We start from the raw sequence: 17,614 nt of genomic DNA on the forward strand, positions 1-17,614 counted from the left end.
CTGACCACCGTCGCTCCTGCCTGGTGCCTGCTGGTGAGTCTCACTCTCTTCTCGTACCACAGGGCTGTGTGCTGAGCCCATTCCTCTATTCCCTCTTCACCCATGACTGTAGGCCTGCATATGGATCCAATTCCATCATCAAATTTGCTGATGACACCACAGTTATTGGCCTCATCAGCAACGACAATGAGACAGCCTACAGGGAGGAGGTACAGCACCTGGCCACATGGTGTGCAGACAATAACCTGCTCCTTAACACCAGCAAGACAAAGGAGCTCATTGTGGACTTCAGGAGGGAGAGAGGAGGCACGCATGCCCCCATACACATCAACGGGATGACGGTTGAACGTGTCTCCAGCTTTAAGTTCCTGGGGACCTGCATCTCAGAGGACCTGACCTGGACCACCAACACCTCCAGCCTTGTGAAGAAGGCTCACCAGTGCCTCTTTTTCCTGAGGACACTCAAGAAACACCATCTGTCTTCAGCCATCCAGGTGAACTTTTACCGCTGTGCAATTGAAAGTATCCTGACCAGCTGTGTCACAGTATGGTATGGGAACTGCTCGGTTGCAGACCGCAAGTATCCTCAAGGACTCCTCCCACCCTGCTCGTGGTCTGTTTGCACTCTTGCCGTCTGGCAGGCGCTTCAGGAGCCTCAAGGCCAGGACCAGCAGGCTGAGCAACAGCTTCTTCCCCAGGGCTGTCTCCTGACTGAACTCAGCCCCCCACTAACATCCTCACCCTACACCACACTCCACTACACCACCCTATCCTAACTGAGTACTACGTACTGAGTTTTGCACTAGTTCCTCTACCTCACTGTTAATATAGTTAGCCTACTGCCTATCGCTGTACACACCATATTGTCCATTGCACTAGTGATTTATAGCTTAATATAACATCTCTAAATATCATTTGTAAATTGTGTTGCAGTTTCCGCCTACACTGGATGCACATATCCATCTGTATAGTATGTTCATAGTACTTAGAAACCCTGTATATTATGACAACTACCTGTATATCATGTTTATAGTATATCTGTAGCATAGACACCTGTACATACCCTGTACATACTGTAAATTACTGTATACCTGGCACTTACTGCTTATTGCACTTCTGGTTAGATGCCAAACTGCGTTTCGTTGCATTGTACTTGTACATGTGTAATGACAATAAAGTTGAATCTAATCTAATCTAATCTAATCTAATCTAATTACTGCCAGCCTAACATTTTAAGTTTGTTTATCTGGAAAATAAATCTGTTAAAACAACAGGGATGAAAGTGTATCCCTCAGACGAAAATGATTCAGGAGAGTGTAGTTCACTGAGTGATTCGTTCACCGAGTGATTCAGGCGTTGGCGAGGCGGCACAGTCAGCGTGTGGTCCCTCCCTCCCTGCAGCGGCTGCTGTGCTGCTGACAGCTCAACTGAACTGTGAAACGAACGAATCACTTGAGGCAGTGATTCGATTCAGTACGTTCACTTAAAAGACTCATTCTTTTGAACGAATCGTTCACGAACGACACAACACTAGCAGGAGAGAGAATTGCTACATAGTCACACACACAGGAAAGGTGAGAGAAATGAGCGACAGAAAACAGTAAAATTTGGACACGTTTTAATATAACTGATAGTTGGAGGGCAAAGTGCAGACTTTGCAAAATGAAAATTTCGTGCATTTGGTACCTGGGCCTTCAGTGGGGACATACCTGCCTTCGTCCACCTCTTAATACAACCACTATCATGTAGCAATTATTAAAAGAAAAAAACAAAAAACAGTGTGCTGTGGCGAGGTGTAAACTATGGAGAATGGAGATTATAGCTGCGACAGCGCCACCTGGGGAATTACACCCCAGGAAATCTGAGCAAAACTGTGTTTAGTTATATAGATCAAGGCCACGCAGGTTTAAACACCACAGAGCGAGACGGCTTCAAATCAAAGATAATTTATTGACAAAATAGTGTAAGACAAAGCATAGATTGAACCAGTTACACACCAGGTAAACACTACACACTAAAAGAAACCATTGGGCACGATAAATGAAACCGGGCTGCGGCTACCGTGCGGCAGGACAACCAGAACAGAAAGGAGGGGGAGGTCCTCAAAATAATCACCGTGAAACTGCAAACACACGCACACAAAATCAAGAAAAAAAAGGGGATTGGGGGGGTCGTGAAGAGCGCACCACCACCGGGAATTAACCGCCGCAGGGAGCCCACAACACCTGGCTGCAAAAGAAACAAAAGTTAATAAAACAAGGGTGAACTAAACAAACATTTACCTAAATAAAAGGAAAAAACAAAAGGAAAACAATTTAAATAAACTCATCAATACAATGAAAAGGACCAACACAATTACAATCACACCACCGGGACCCGCATCGGTGGCGTGAGCACCATACGGTCACAAAACAGTCAGTGCCACGCTCAAGCGGATAACGCGGAGCGGGCCCAGGCAGCGCTCAACAAGACGGACAAAGGCGGAGGGCGCTTCAGTCACGCCAGCCGCCGGAGTCCGGACCAACAAGGAAAACGACCCAGGAGCAAGAGAGGAAACAAAACCCACAAGCCAAAACAGCAGTGTGGACCCAGGGAAGGGTGGCTGATTATAGCCGGCAATTTACCATGGAGGCACACAAACTAACTTTGCGCGTAAGTTACGTAACTGAAACAAATTCATACGCAGCACTCCGTCAGGCTACAGTCACGCCAAAAAGAGGCAGAGGACAACCAGCTCATGCTCACTCAGCTGCACCAAAACACCAGAAAAGAATCAGCTGGGAACTGAGAAACAAAGCCGCTGAACGGCGGACAGTCGCGAACTTACCGAAAGGAGCAGGCGAGCACCTCCAGGAGAGGCCTCCCCGGAGCGATGCATCCTCACGGCCCCGGCAGCCGGTCGCGCTATACAGAGCCAAGATCGCGTCACCAAAACGAGCGCTCTATGCACACACGAGCAATGGAAGACTAACAGAATGCGTTACCTGAATGAAGAGGACCGTGCACCCGCAACGGCCACGCCAAACAATCACGGTGGTCACACCAAACCGGTGGCCACCGGAAGGAAGCGGAGGAAGAGGAAAAGGCAGGTGTATCTGCACCTCTCTAGGGACACATAGTGCCGCCCCTCAATCAGGACGCTCAGTGGGTTGACACGGTGCCATGTAATGGCAGGGAGAGAGACGACCTGTCACACTAGCTAGCTATGCTATTTCTGATTAAGCTTAACTTGGGGCTTTCTGCCGTCAGAGGTGCAGTCAAGTGTCGTTACCCTGTTAGCCAAGTTTACTTCACATGATGCTGCATTTCAGGATGTCTATAAACACCCTTATTTATTTATGCGGTTTCCCTCTCATTTACACGTAAACGGTTCTCGTCGGTTTCCAGGTTCAAGATTTAGATGATCAACCATCCAGCAGCTGGTCTGTAGACTCTGCAACAGGTCCCAGCCCTGACCAGCAACAACCATCAACTACCAGTTCAGGTACAGATACAACTCCACACACAACCACCGCTTCTGAAAGCAGAGTGAGTCCTGTCACTGAGAGGCCATCAGCAAGTGACACTGTAGAGACATATGTGCCCCCTCCAACTGATCCTGCTCTGTGGTCAGCTCACATTTTAGATGCTGATCGTGTGGAAATTGTGCGGAGAGGTCCTTTAAAAGTCAGCTCTGGTGGTTGTGAAAATGTCTGTAACATAGTTCTATTGAATAGCAGAATGATCTCTGTACTGAGATGGTAAAGTCCCTCTGTTGAGTAAATTCTGTTGTGCAGTTATTTATTCTTATGTGTAGTTATTTACTGGAGAAATTTGCACATTATTACTTACAAGGGTGTATACTTGAATAATTTGTTCTGTGTTTACAATGTTTAGTTCGATGTTCAGTCTACAGTACAGTACAAATCTTTGTTTATAATAATGGTGGTTGTGTTTATTTATCATTATAACCTTTTTTAACTTCATGTTTGGTGTCATTATTAATTCAGAAGTATTTATTCAAAACATTAATATTGATGAGTTGTTTTGGAAATAAAGCGAATCGCACTGATAAATTCTGAATTATTGTTCATTCCGGGGGGAGGGGGGCACCACAAAGCATTTGTGCTGAGGGCACCCAAATGGCTAGCAACGGCCCTGTGTGCATTTCTTGAGAAATTCCCATAACAGTTAGACAGCTAATTTTTAGAGCCACATCCAAACTCCTCACAACAGGGTCTGTAGGTTATCTTGAGCAAATGGGTGATGATTTTCTGGAAGCTTCACTGTTACGTTTTTTAGGTTAAGTACCATCTAATTCCTCTGTATTCAAGAGTAGGAAGACATTTCTACAGCTGATATCTCTAAACTCTGCAGCTCTCACCAAAAATTTCTGGATGCAGAAACTTTAAAACATACATTTTTTAGGCTGCAATCCACCACTGCAAGAGTGTCATCATTTCTTCAGTATTTTGTAAGTAAAAATGTGAGAATTTGTATTTATTTCAGTGTCTCGCAGAACTGGTGCGACTGAGGTTTGGCTTCTAAAATCTCATTCTAAAGCCCTCGTCAGCAGACAGCGATGGCGTACTGATGTTATCTTGCATTACTGGTGTCAGACTTTCTTTCTACTTGAACTACTTAAATGTAAACCCTGCCAGCAGCATTAAAACTGACCCTCCTGGTTGTGTTTCTGGACAGGCAGTGTGGTACAGGCTACACCTCGTGTATCTGTCGCATCGGCAGTTCATTGGCTCCCACGATCATGTTGCTGGAGGACGTCCGGCTTCTCCTGCCGCCGCTGATCTTCGCTGGGACGGGAATCGGCAGCTTGGTCTTCGTGCTCCCTGAGACGCTCAACTTCCGTCCGCCTGAAAACATCTTGGATGTCAAGGAGGGAAGGTAGAGGGTTTCCGTGTTGCTGTCTGTCTGAAGGAGATTTTACGGCTCCATCTCTTTGCTCTGGTGGAGTCAAACATCTGAGCTCCATGCAGGAAACTGGAGATTGTGTTACCATGTGTGCATATTGTAGAAGGGTTCTTGAAAACAGTGGTCCCAGACTTTTTCACCTCCAGGACCCACATACACAAATTAAACACTGACTAAATCTAATGATCACTCTGTGTCATTAAAAGCTGACACAGAGTGAGCTGAATGTAAATTTGTGTGGTTGGTAGTTACACATATAACCCAAGTTCTATGCTCTTTGACTAAACTTCATGGTTCCTGTCTTTACACAGTGGCAGTACACTCAGTTAGAAATACAATCAAACACACACATAATACTGCAGGTGACCTGGTAAAGCCACGGCTTCCAACCAATCAGAATCCAGGCTCCTCAGAGGTCACGATCAAGTGACTACGTTCCTCTTTTTCTTTCTTCCTGTTTAGACACAGACAAAGCAATGGAAACAGAGATGCAGAGACTGAGCTGAGGAAGATAAACTCTGAAGACCCGACAGCCCAGCAGCAAAACTGACAAGCTGCAGTCTGTTGATGTCACAGCTGATGTCCCTTTAGTGTTCTGAGTCTTTATTAAAGCACTGAAGTGATGCTTGACTGTCTGTTGTTCAGACACATAACACCTTGTTAAGCACATCAAGTATTTTGTGTCTGTTTGTCTACTTCACGTTACTTTTTTCTGGCTTTTTCATTTCTTAAAACTGGCTCAAAAGCTGCTGTATAGCTGAGCCTCGTGTCATCAGTGTGTGTTGTGGTCCGTCTGTAACGGCTCAGTGGTGTCTGTAATGTGAAATCCTGGGGATTAAATTGTTTAAATGCATTGAAGCAGCACATCACAAGACCTGGTGATGATGTGTTTGAGTCAAAAAAAGGTGAGAAATATAAAATATTTTATAAAATATTCATTGTTGTCATGATTACGAGCTGGGTGGAAACGGTGGAACATGTGACTCTGCAGAGACACGACTCAGTGGATCCAGCGCTCATTAAAACCTCTTCCTGCTCGCCTTCACGCTGAAGCGTCAGGTGGACTCAGTCTGAAACCTAACAGAAGACTCAGTGACACATTGGAGGTCACAGTGCAGAAGGTTAAAATCACTGCTTCAAAGAATCCTGTTTGTATTTTGTAAACATATAACATGTTATTAAGGTGACATCTTAATCTGAAAGTAACTATAACCAAAGCAAATGTACATTTTCTGCCTCTGATGTGCCAAGGAGTGAAAGTAAAAGCTACTGAGTACTTCAGTAAGTGTACTTTGTTACTTTCCACCACCAGCTAATGAGTTAAAGGCTCAAACACTGAGGCTCACTGCTGCCAATCAAACAGCACCCTGCACTTCTCTACATTTGTTAGCTTGATGCCGCTATGAAAACCAAGAGCACATGGAGAACAACACATATTGGGTGGACAGGACAGGAAATGATGATTAGAAGAATGCTTATTTAGAATGATGGTTATTATTTGAGTTCTTTTCAATAACAACATCATGTCATGTGTCACCGTGGGGTGGTCTGCTATCATCCTGAAGTGAAACTGGTCAGTGGCAACAGAAGGCTTCCTTTTAATTACACTCTGAAAACAGAGTAAAAACTAGCTGACATGTGGGATTTTGGATGGCCTTTATTTTGAAATGCTACATCAGAACGTCCTGAAACTCATTGTGAAACACCGTGGTGTGGTCTGCTATCATCCTGAAGTGAAACTGGTCAGTGGCAACAGAAGGTTTCCTTTTAATTACACTCTGAAAACAGAGTAAAAACTAGTTGACATGTGGGATTTTGGATGGCCTTTATTTTGAAATGCAGAACGTCCTGAAACTCATTGTGAAACACCGTGGTGTGGTCTGCTATCATCCTGAAGTGAAACTGGTCAGTGGTGTGAGTCCCCTCCAGTTTAATCACGAGCACAAAGCGGTCTTTGGTTCCAGGCTTTTATCTGCGTCCTCAACATGCAGTTGCCACATGCCGATACGTCACGATACGTCATCAGTCCGTCAAGCCGTGAGGACTAAATAAATAAAATACACAAAAACACAAGCTGAGTTAAACAATAGAAAACATTCTCACAGAGAATAAGCATTCAACAATGTTACAAACAAATAAGAGAATAAACTCAACTTGTAAGTTATATTACCGAAATGCAAACAGGTCGTTACGTTACTAATATTCAAATGAGCTAACAAATTAGCATATTCAGGCCTCACTTACAGAACGTAAACAAACACATAACGAGCGCACCTCATTGGCCGCGTTGGTACGAAGAAAACTTCAAGTCTTTCAGTCCTTCTTAACCACATCTTCTGTCATACTGCAGCAACGTGACGACAACAAACATCTTCACTGACGCCAGTAAAGTCTCTTTCTCAAGGTGAGTCTCCCGAGTGCAGGTAATAATAACCCGACCCCCCGCGGAGACAAACTACATTAGTTTGATAGTCATGTTCATTAACAAGGAAAAAAATAACCAAACATAAATGATTATTTTTAAACTCAAAACTATTTATGAACTTAACTTAAACTGACTCAGTTACAAGTGGCAACAGGAAGTTTCCTTGAAATAGCACTCTGAATTCAGAGAACAAATTTGATGATATATTTATTATTCATATTCATTGTGTTTACATTTTATTTACCTTGATTTATTTATTCATTCATTCATTTGTTTGTTATATTGATGGAATCATGTATTATTGTATGATTAGCTGAAAGAAATTTTGATTTAATAACTGAATGTAACTTTTCCAAGTTTCCCGGACATGCTTTTATTGTGAAATCGGTTCGAACTCGCTATTTCCAAAGTGTCTCGTATATGAACGCGCGTTTTTGTTACTTTCACTTCCTCTCAGCTGCTGATGCAGATTATTTAGTGGCTCCGCACTCAAAGGTAAACGTGTGTTTTTCTCTCTGTTGTTCTCTAATGACTCGTGTTATGTGACTGTTTGTGCCTTCCGTTAGCCTGTGAATATTCTCATTCATCCAGGTCATGGTTATCTCAAGGAAATTCAATCGAATGCAACTGGACTTAGTTATTTGTCTTTGAAGACGTTTCACCTCTCATCCAAGAGGCTTCATCAGTTCATGCTCGCTTGACTAGGCTGGGACTAGTCCAACTAGCTGGTGTGGAGACCCAGGTATTTAACCTCTGTGGAGGCATTCACATGACCAGTGGTTAAATACCTGGATGGAAGTCCAGTTGCATTCGATTGAATTTCCTTGAGGTGCCTTCCGTTACTTTGACTCGATCCTCAGAGTCCAAAGTGTTTGAATGTGTGGCAGGAGTCGAGTCTGTCGGCCGACACGATCGACCGCTCGGCTCTTGTGCTTTTTAGCAGAAGACGTTTGAAAGAGTGAAAAGCGGCTTCAGCTGTGATGCTAACAGCTGCTAACAGTCAGGAGTCAGTGGGAAAGCTTGTTTATTCTCACACTTTGTTTGTTCGGGAAAAAATACGTAAAGGAGGTCACGTTCATTACCGTAAAAATGAGAGTAGAGACGCACTGCAATCTGTCCGTGTTTTAAACTGGCACCATTCAACTTGAATCATTAAAGAGCCTGAAAGTCCAACAAATCTTCGAGTAGAGATTAAAGTGCAGCTCAGAGTGTCAGCATTTCTACGATGTCATGTCAGCTGTCAGCTTTGTGTTTCGTCCAATCACAGCTCTGGATGTTTGTCATGTGGCTGAGGGGACTGCTGATCAACACTGTGTGACAGCATGTTGTTGTGTTTGTGTGAAGGTGTGGGCTCTGCTATGAATCAGTGTGAGGAGACAGAGGAGGGAGTCCCTCCCTCTAAAACCACTCTGTGTGGGGAACATGACAGCCAGACCAAAGCTCAGAGGTGAGATGAGGATCTCTAACTGTCCATGACTCTTCTCCATGTCACAGCTCAGCACTCACATCACTCCACCATCATTATTCACACTCAAAGCTCTGTGTGTGTTGTGTTGAAGCCCCGAGCAGCAGCAGAGACCAGACTGTCCTGAACCTGAACCCAGCTGTGTGTCCATGAAGAGTGACAGGTCCATGCGTCCACCAATATTGTTTAAAGGACGACTTCCTTCAGAGACTCAGTAAGTCAACACAGTCCCAGTTAGCAGGAACTTTCCCATAACTTCCTGTGATCCTGGCTGCTTCAGATTCTTCTTCATTGACTTCATATTTCTTCATATTTACTCAGGAGCTGCATGAGAGCAGGTAGAGACCATCATGGATTTGTTCTGCCCCTCCACATGCTGTCCCTTCACTTTGATTGTTCCTTCTAATCAACTCATCAAGTGAACCCCCCCCCCAATAGAACACTCAGATCACAGAGTGCAGGTTTACTTACAGTTCCCAGAATTCATAAAAGTAGAACGGGAGGACGAGCCTTTAGCTATCATGCAGCCCTGCTGTGGAACCAGTTGCCAATCTGGGTTTGACAGGCAGACACCACCTCCACTTTTAAGACTAAACTTAAAACCTTTCTGTTTAGTAAAGCATATAGTTAGCACCAAATAAAGTGTGTAGGGCTGGTAGGCATAGTTTCACTCACCTCATGATATATAGCCACAGGTAGAGGTGGCAGGTAGGTAGGTAGGTCTGACTAACTGTTAATCTTTAAATCTCTATCATAGCTAAGCTGCTATAGGCCTATGCTGCCGGGGGACACAAACATGATCCACCAAGCAGTTTCCCCTCCTCCTTTTCCTCTTCTATCCTCTCCCCTCGTCAGATTAACATGCAGTTCATTATTTTATGTCACTAACTGTGTGTCCAGTGCTCCTCGTAGTCTTGTGTCTCTCCCTCCCTCTCTCTCTCTCTCTCTCTCTGTATCTTTCTGCAGGTATCTCTCCATCCAGATCTTCAAGTTGAACTGTAGCCGGCTCTATGACCAACCCAATGTGTATTGTTGACATCTGCCTGTCATTCCTCTATGTACCGACTATGGGCGGGGTGGTTCTCCCCACGGGCCGAAATCGAACTGATAGGATAGTGATTCTCAACGTCACATAAAAAAAGAATACATGAATGTTACAGCAGTTCATTATAATTTTCATTACTATAATTTTCTTATAACTTGTGAAATGTTAAAATCATTGAGGTGGTAGCAAAAAGTGAAACTAAAACAGTTGAGATTTTGTTTTGCTTATCTTTTTAGTAATGTCATTTCTCATGTTGCAAATTGCTTTCCTGCCTGTACAACATCCATTGCACGTCTGCCCGTCCTGGGTGAGGGATCCCTCCTCTGTTGCTCACCCTGAGGTTTCTTCCATTTTTTCCTGTTAAAGGTTTTTCTGGGAGTTTTTCCTTAGTCGATGTGAGGGTCGAAGGGCAGAGGATGTTGCTGATGTTATGTTAAGCCCTTTGAGACAAACTGCTTGTAAAAATGGGCTATACAAATAAAGTTGACTTGACTTGACTTGAACAAAATAGACGAGGTTGGATTTTATTTTCCAGCAGCTTTTTTCAGTTTCAAAGATTCAGAGCAGTTTGTTGTTCACTCTCACTACAGAGCTGGGCTGAACAATTGAAATCAGCCAATAGCACATCTGGACTGTTGACTCCTTCAGGCTGTTCATTTGAGGTACATGACATCAGGGTCAGTTAGAGTCCACATCAGAAAGCAAAGGGAGGCTTCCAGTGTGTCGTCATCACATTCACACTGAAGTCAAAATGCTGTTTGCTGACGAGCACATTAACTGTCCCCTCAGTCCTGCATGAAGGCTTGCAAATCCTCATGAGACAGAGGAGCGTCCCCTCCTGTCCTGCTGTCCTCCTGCCTTTGTCATGTCTCCCTGGAGAGCTCCTGTTCCCTCCTCTTCCTCTCTCTGACCTTCACTGAGATGCTCACATCTCCAGGAGTCGGCAGAGCTTTGAATGTTTTGTCTCCAGCTTGACCATCAAAGTGAAGCTTTGAGAGGCGCATTAGTTTGTCTGTGTGTTTCTATCAGTGTGGACCAGCAGACAGCAGACTCTCCTGTACCCAGCCGTGTGTCCATGAAGAGTGACGGGTCCATGTTTGAACCTCTTAAGTTCAGAGGTGGACACGACTCTGCTGAAGGAAGGTAAGAGTTTAAAGCAGATGAGTTTGATGTTCTGCAGCTTCTCCTTCTATCAAGTCAGTCCACAAAAAGATCTACCAGTTGGTCTCAGCTTTCAGACCCCACTGGCTCCAGATTTGACATTACAAAGTGACTGTAAGGCAGCTGCTCGGTGGTCTCAGTCTGCTGATTCCAGCAAAGGTTTTTCAAACTCATTTTGTTTCCTGTAGCTTTTTCACTTTTCTGTAAGCAGGAGATTTAGTCCACAGAAACACATCAGCTTTCCAGGAAGTTTGGCTGAAACTTATGTTTTGACCAACCAAACACTTTGTCAGCAGGTGACAGTGAGCTGCTTCTTAGACCAACCTGAAGGGGGCCTCATTGGTGCCAGAAAACTGGATCAGCTGATCCTTGAAAAGCAACAAGTGCTAAAATGTGTGTAATCATCACACGTCCTGTTTTCTCCACAGAGTTCAGCAGCAACAGTCAGATGTTCTCGGTGGTCAGTCTGTCCAGCAGAATCCAGCAGACCTGGACTCCATATTCATGGTGTGTAAATGTCCAACAACAACTTTTAGCTCAGCTCCAAATCAAATCAACACAATTTTTATCTTTGTTTTATTCTTTTCCAGCATCTTGAGGAGAACGTTGTGACTTTTGTGAAGAACGAGCTGAAGAAGATCCAGAAGGTTCTGAGTCCAGATTACTCAGAAAGCTTAGAGAGGCAGAGTGAGCATGAGGAGGTGTTGGATGGTGAGGATGAAGAGCAGAGGAGCAGCAGCAGAGATGCATTTCTGAAGATCACACTGCACTTCCTGAGGAGAATGAAGCAGGAGGAGCTGGCTGACCGTCTGCACAGCAGTAAGAGGATTTTCCACACTCCACTTTTCTCACATTAACACCAACATCCACTCACTGATTTGTTGTGTTTTCATTCAGGAACTGTTGCTCCAGTTTGTCGACGTCAGCTCCAATCTGAGCTGAAGAAGAAGTCTGAGTGTGTGTTTGAGGGGATTGCTAAAGCAGGAAACCCGACCCTCCTGAATCAGATCTACACAGAGCTCTACATCACAGAGGGAGGGACTGCAGAGGTCAATGAAGAACATGAGGTCAGACAGATTGAAACAACATCCAGGAAAACCACAAGACCAGAAACAACAATCAGACAAGAAGACATCTTTAAAGCCTCACCTGGAAGAGATGGACCAATCAGAACAGTGATGACAAAGGGAGTGGCTGGCATTGGGAAAACAGTCTTAACACAGAAGTTCACTCTGGACTGGGCTGAAGACAAAGCCAACCAGGACGTCCACTTCACATTTCCATTCACTTTCAGAGAGCTGAATGTGCTGAGAGAGAAAAGGTTCAGCTTGGTGGAACTTGTTCATGACTTCTTCACTGAAACCAAAGAAGCAGGAATCTGCAAGTTTGAGAAGTTCCAGGTTGTGTTCATCTTTGACGGTCTGGATGAGTGTCGACTTCCTCTGGACTTCCACTACAATGAGATCCTGACTGATGTCACAGAGTCCACCTCAGTGGATGTGCTGCTGACAAACCTCATCAGGGGGAATCTGCTTCCCTCTGCTCGCCTCTGGATAACCACACGACCTGCAGCAGCCAATCAGATCCCTCCTGAGTGTGTTGACATGGTGACAGAGGTGAGAGGGTTCACTGACCCACAGAAGGAGGAGTACTTCAGGAAGAGATCCAGAGATGAGGAGCAGGCCAGCAGAATCATCTCCCACATCAAGACATCACGAAGCCTCCACATCATGTGCCACATCCCAGTCTTCTGCTGGATCACTGCTACAGTTCTGGAGGATGTGTTGAAGACCAGAGAGGGAGGAGAGCTGCCCAAGACCCTGACTGAGATGTACATCCACTTCCTGGTGGTTCAGTACAAAGTGAAGAACATCAAGTATGATGGAGGAGCTGTTACAGATCCACAGTGGAGTCCAGACAGCAGGAAGATGATTAAGTCTCTGGGAAAACTGGCTTTTCAGCAGCTGCAGAAAGGAAACCTGATCTTCTATGAATCAGACCTGACAGACTGTGGCATCGATATCAGAGCAGCCTCAGTGTACTCAGGAGTGTTCACCCAGATCTTTAAAGAGGAGAGAGGACTGTACCAGGACAAGGTGTTCTGCTTCATCCATCTGAGTGTTCAGGAGTTTCTGGCTGCTCTTCATGTCCACCAGACATTCAACAAATCTGGTGTCAATCTTATGTCAGGAAAACCGTCATCCTTCAGAAACAAACAGGAACAAACTCATCTGTACCAGAGTGCTGTGGATGAGGCTTTGCAGAGTCCAAATGGACACCTGGACTTGTTCCTCCGCTTCCTCCTGGGTCTTTCACTTCAGACCAATGAGACTCTCCTACGAGGTCTGATGAAACACACAGGAAGTATCTCACAGACCAAACAGAAAACAGTCAGGTACATCAAGAAGAAGCTCAGTGAGAATCTGTCTCCAGAGAGGAGCATCAATCTGTTCCACTGTCTGAATGAACTGAATGATGGTTCTCTGGTGGAGGAGATCCAACAGTCCCTGAGGTCAGGAAGTCTCTCCACAGATAAACTGTCTCCTGCTCAGTGGTCAGCTCTGGTCTTCATCTTACTGTCATCAGAAGAAGATCTGGACGTGTTTGACCTGAAGAAATACTCTGCTTCAGAGGAGGCTCTTCTGAGGCTGCTGCCAGTGGTCAAAGCCTCCAACAAAGCTCTGTAAGTGAACACAGAACTGCAGATTCTGACTGGATCACATGTGACGGGTTGTTCTCAAATAATATGTGTTTTGGTCAAATAAGACTCGAAAAATGTAGTTGATAGGTTGATCAGTTGAAAAACCTGCAAAGTGTTAGAATCACATCAAAGATCAGGACCCAAAGTGCAGACCCTGACACCAGAGTTGAGGTGAACAAAAGGAACTTTAATGAAACAGAAGCAGGCAAACAAAAGGCGACTGTGAGTCCTGGTAAAAATGGTCCAAACAAAGAAGATCCAGAAACCATAAGCAACACTGAGACCACCGGAAAACAGAGAACGTAGGGTTTGCCAGGGAACTCAGAGAAACACAGCAAATCCACAACAAACACAAGGACAGCACAGGTGTATATAGGTGATGTAACGAGACACAGGTGAAACTAATCAGGGAGGAGGAAACTGTCAAAAAGGAGGGAAAACAGACAAAGACAGGAAATGACAAGCTAAACAAGACACAAGAGGAGACAAACTAGAAAATAAAAGTGAAAACTAACTGAAACTTCAACGTGACATAAACTGTTTCTTCACTTTCGCTGACCCTCCACAGGAGTGAGATGAATTAACTTGTGAAGGGTGACCCATAACTGTTTTATACTTTTATATTTTTGCTGTCATTTTATTACTCAAATAACTTCCAGTGTGAGTCATATCAAATATACAATGAAATGTTTTCTTATATGTCCTGTATGTTTTGTTTAGGCTGAGTGGCTGTAATCTGTCAGAGAGAAGCTGTGAAGCTCTGTCCTCAGTTCTCAGCTCCCAGTCCTCTAGTCTGAGAGAGCTGGACCTGAGTAACAACGACCTGCAGGATTCAGGAGTGAAGCTGCTGTCTGCTGGACTGAAGAGTCCAAAGTGTCAGCTGGAGACTCTCAGGTCAGGATTCTGCTTCTGATGCAACAGATGTCCATGTCAGTTTTGTTGGACATATACATGCTGATGTCACTGATGATAGCCACCAATCTGTTTGTGTGTGTGTGTGTCCAGGTTGTCAGGCTGTATGATCACACAGGAAGGCTGTACTTCTCTGGCCTCAGCTCTGAGATCCAACCCCTCCCATCTGAGAGAGCTGGACCTGAGCTACAATCATCCAGGAGACTCAGGAGTGGAGCTGCTGTCTGCTGGACTGGAGGATCCACACTGGAGACTGGACACTCTCAGGTATGAACAGACAACAGGAGCTCACACACAGTTTGTCTGTCACAGTGACAAGCTGAGGACTGTTGGTTCACAGTGTGGACCAGCAGCACTGCTGATAACAGTGAAGACAGTAACTGATGTGCTGAGAGTCCCTGTCCCCACTGAGACTGACCTCCTAACTAATATCACACCAGGATCTGCTGTCCATCATTTACTGGCCACCACACACACTCTGTGACAAATACAGTCAAAAAAGATTTACGAATGAAATAATATAAAGTGTTGATGAACCATCATGCAGAATCCTCAAGAGGTTCAAGGTTCAGTCTTGACAATCCGTGTACCTTCGTTTCAGTTGATTTCCTGTTGTGAAACAAAAATTGCAAAATAAAAAAGATTTATTTTGTTTGTATAAAATCTCTTCTTTCCATCACTGGTGACATAAAACAAAGCAGATAATCAGAGTTCAGTCAGGTTCTGCAACAAGGACTCTGACTGCATCCCAGCAGCTGGAGGCTGTTGATCTAAATACACAACAGTGAACATGCATATCAGGAAGTGGATCTGCTCTCCTCCAGTAGTTCATTGAAGACCTGATGTGAGTTATGAAGGAGATGATGCACAGGCAGACATGGAGCTCACACAGTGTTGCCTGTGCTGCTCTTTGGGCCACACAAATGGATGGAGAGGCCACGAAGCAGAAGCTGACCATCTCTAAGGTTCTTCCAGCACATCAAAAGGCTCTGAAGGTTCTGCCTGATGTCCTCACAGTCAAATCTGTCCTTCAGTGTCTTCACTGCTGTGTCTCAGCATTTCTTTTCCACTGGAAAGATGACTAAAGGCGAGCGCAGACCAGCTGGAGACTGACGGCGCTCAGTGGCTTTGGTGTTTCAGTGTGGACTCTGGAAGCTCCTGACAGGCCAGATCAAACTTTCTTCAATTGCTGATCAATCAGGAAACGAATCAAACGTGAGCTCGAACTGAAGGTCAGAGAACAATCGATCTATCAGAAAAACACATATTTAGCAGGTTTGTGTGCATCATGAATCACAGTTTGGGAGCTTCATCACATGTGAGTCACAGTCAGAAAAGTGGATGTCAGCTGGTTTCTTCTTCTCTTGTTGTTTTCTTCTGAATGTTTGATGTCGAGTTGAACTGAGTCTGTGTATGAAATGTGTTTTCTAAATGCAGCTGTTTTGTCTTCATGGTGGATCTGAGTGAAGGTTGATGAAGATCATTGATGAGGAAGCTTCTGAAGGTTCATTCTGACTTTGTTTCTTCCTCCAGGGTGGAACATGGTGGACAGCAGAGGCTGAAACCTGGTCTGAGGAAGTGTAAGTGTGTGTTGACTTTGATTGATGAAAACAAGGCAGCACATGTTAAAGTAGTTTCAGTCTAAAGCTTGTGTATCTGCATTCAGCTCTCAGTTTGATAGAAGATCCAACAAGATGAGTCACTGTGAAGTTTTGATCTAATGAACAGTCAGTCTGTTAATGAAGCAACAAATGAAGCCATCAGGTGTGTTAGATGATAAACTGCTGCTGTATTGTGTCTTGTTCTCTCCATCAGATGCCTGTGAACTCACAGTGGACACAAACACAGTAAACACAAACCTCAAACTGTCTGACAACAACAGGAAGGTGACAGCAGTGAGAGAGGAGCAGCCTCATCCTGATCATCCAGAGAGGTTTGACTGCTGGCCTCAGCTGCTGTGTAGAACTGGTCTGACTGGTCGCTGCTACTGGGAGGTCGAGTGGACTGGAGGAGTTGATATATCAGTGACTTACAGAGGAATCAGAAGGAAAGGAAACACTGATGACTGTGTGTTTGGATGGAATAATCAGTCCTGGAGTCTGAGCTGCTCTGATGTTGGTTTCTCTGTCAGGCACAATAACAGAAGAACATACCTCCACTCCTCCTCCTCCTCCTCCTCCTCCTCCTCTGTCTCTCACAGAGTTGCAGTGTATGTGGACTGTCCTGCTGGCACTCTGTCCTTCTACAGAGTCTCCTCTGACACACTGATCCACCTCCACACCTTCAACACCACATTCACTAAACCTCTTTATGCTGGATTCGGGTTCTGGTCGTTCAGTTTCTCCTCAGTGTCTCTGTGTTCAGTGTAGGAGGGAGAGTCTCCTCCTGTTAGAGAAACACACACACACACACACACACAGTTTGAAATAACTTGTAATCCTTTTAAATCTGTTTTCATTCAGGTTTTGTAACAAAGATTTTAGTTTGATGTTTTCTGTACTTTACAATCTGAACTGATTTCTCACATAAATAAGCATTTTTATCCAATAAAATCAGGTTCCAGACTCTCACATCATCTAAAGATTTTTTCCTGATCACTTTGATATTAATGTTGATGTTATTGGTGTGTAATTGATCCTGGGAAGGTTGAAAGCTGTCAGAAATCCTTCAGAGTCATTTCCACAGTAAATCTGTGTATATGAATGGATGGAGGTGAGTGTCAGTGTTCCAGGGATATAAGAAACATGTTGATGAGACATTCTGACACTTCTGTCAAAAATCAACTCATATTGTAAAAAAAAAAAAAAAAAATCAAAATGTTCATTTTCATGCATTTTGTCTTTCTTCTTCACTTCTGCTGTTTGTCTTAAATTTGGGCTGAATGAGACGTTTTTAGCACTACACTTCCCATCATTCTTTGGGTGATGTAACAGGAAGTGTAGTGTTGCAGTGGAGTCAGTCGCTGTGTGTCTGTAGTTGCTCCACTTCCCCTCAGGC

The 17,614-nt window shown here is 44.4% G+C and overlaps 2 protein-coding genes and 1 long non-coding RNA gene across 11 annotated transcripts; 2 read left to right on the forward strand and 1 right to left on the reverse strand.

The window, feature by feature from the left end:
• Positions 1-1,207: 1,207 nt before the first annotated feature.
• LOC124050086 lies at positions 1,208-3,124 on the reverse strand. 3 transcript variants are annotated; one of them, XR_006841550.1, is made up of 3 exons: positions 2,985-3,124; positions 2,828-2,904; positions 1,208-1,800 (listed from the first exon to the last, which is right to left on the reverse strand). It is a non-coding gene; the product is annotated as an uncharacterized LOC124050086 (long non-coding RNA). The 3 variants fall into 3 exon arrangements; XR_006841551.1 differs by lacking the exon at positions 1,208-1,800 and adding an exon at positions 2,021-2,225; XR_006841552.1 differs by lacking the exon at positions 1,208-1,800 and adding an exon at positions 2,021-2,229.
• LOC124050083 (solute carrier family 22 member 7-like) lies at positions 2,236-6,513 on the forward strand. Of its 6 annotated transcripts, none has more exons than XR_006841543.1 (4): positions 2,236-2,652; positions 3,388-3,484; positions 4,681-4,881; positions 5,371-6,511. XR_006841543.1 is itself a non-coding variant. In XM_046372199.1 (3 exons), the coding sequence occupies exons 1-3, from the start codon at positions 2,626-2,628 to the stop codon at positions 5,456-5,458; spliced, it is 312 nt and encodes a 103-aa protein (XP_046228155.1). In that variant the 5' UTR covers positions 2,239-2,625; the 3' UTR covers positions 5,459-6,512. The 6 variants fall into 6 exon arrangements, 1 of the variants encoding a protein (XP_046228155.1); XR_006841545.1 differs by lacking the exon at positions 2,236-2,652 and adding an exon at positions 3,137-3,251 and having other exon boundaries at positions 4,685-4,881; positions 5,371-6,513; XR_006841542.1 differs by lacking the exon at positions 2,236-2,652 and adding an exon at positions 3,137-3,251.
• Positions 6,514-10,305: 3,792 nt separating this feature from the next.
• Positions 10,306-17,187, forward strand: LOC124050081 (protein NLRC3-like). 2 transcript variants are annotated; one of them, XM_046372197.1, is made up of 8 exons: positions 10,306-10,986; positions 11,433-11,511; positions 11,595-11,823; positions 11,902-13,687; positions 14,426-14,599; positions 14,711-14,884; positions 16,151-16,197; positions 16,433-17,187. In XM_046372197.1, the coding sequence occupies exons 1-8, from the start codon at positions 10,799-10,801 to the stop codon at positions 16,984-16,986; spliced, it is 3,231 nt and encodes a 1,076-aa protein (XP_046228153.1). In that variant the 5' UTR covers positions 10,306-10,798; the 3' UTR covers positions 16,987-17,187. The 2 variants fall into 2 exon arrangements, 1 of the variants encoding a protein (XP_046228153.1); XR_006841540.1 differs by lacking the exons at positions 10,306-10,986; positions 11,433-11,511; positions 11,595-11,823; ... (1 more) ...; positions 14,426-14,599; positions 16,433-17,187 and having other exon boundaries at positions 14,870-15,832; positions 16,151-16,193.
• The last annotated feature ends 427 nt before the right edge of the window (positions 17,188-17,614 follow it).

Source organism: Scatophagus argus, chromosome 19 (genome assembly GCF_020382885.2).
Source record: "Scatophagus argus isolate fScaArg1 chromosome 19, fScaArg1.pri, whole genome shotgun sequence".
In the NCBI taxonomy this organism is placed as follows: domain Eukaryota; kingdom Metazoa; phylum Chordata; class Actinopteri; family Scatophagidae; genus Scatophagus; species Scatophagus argus.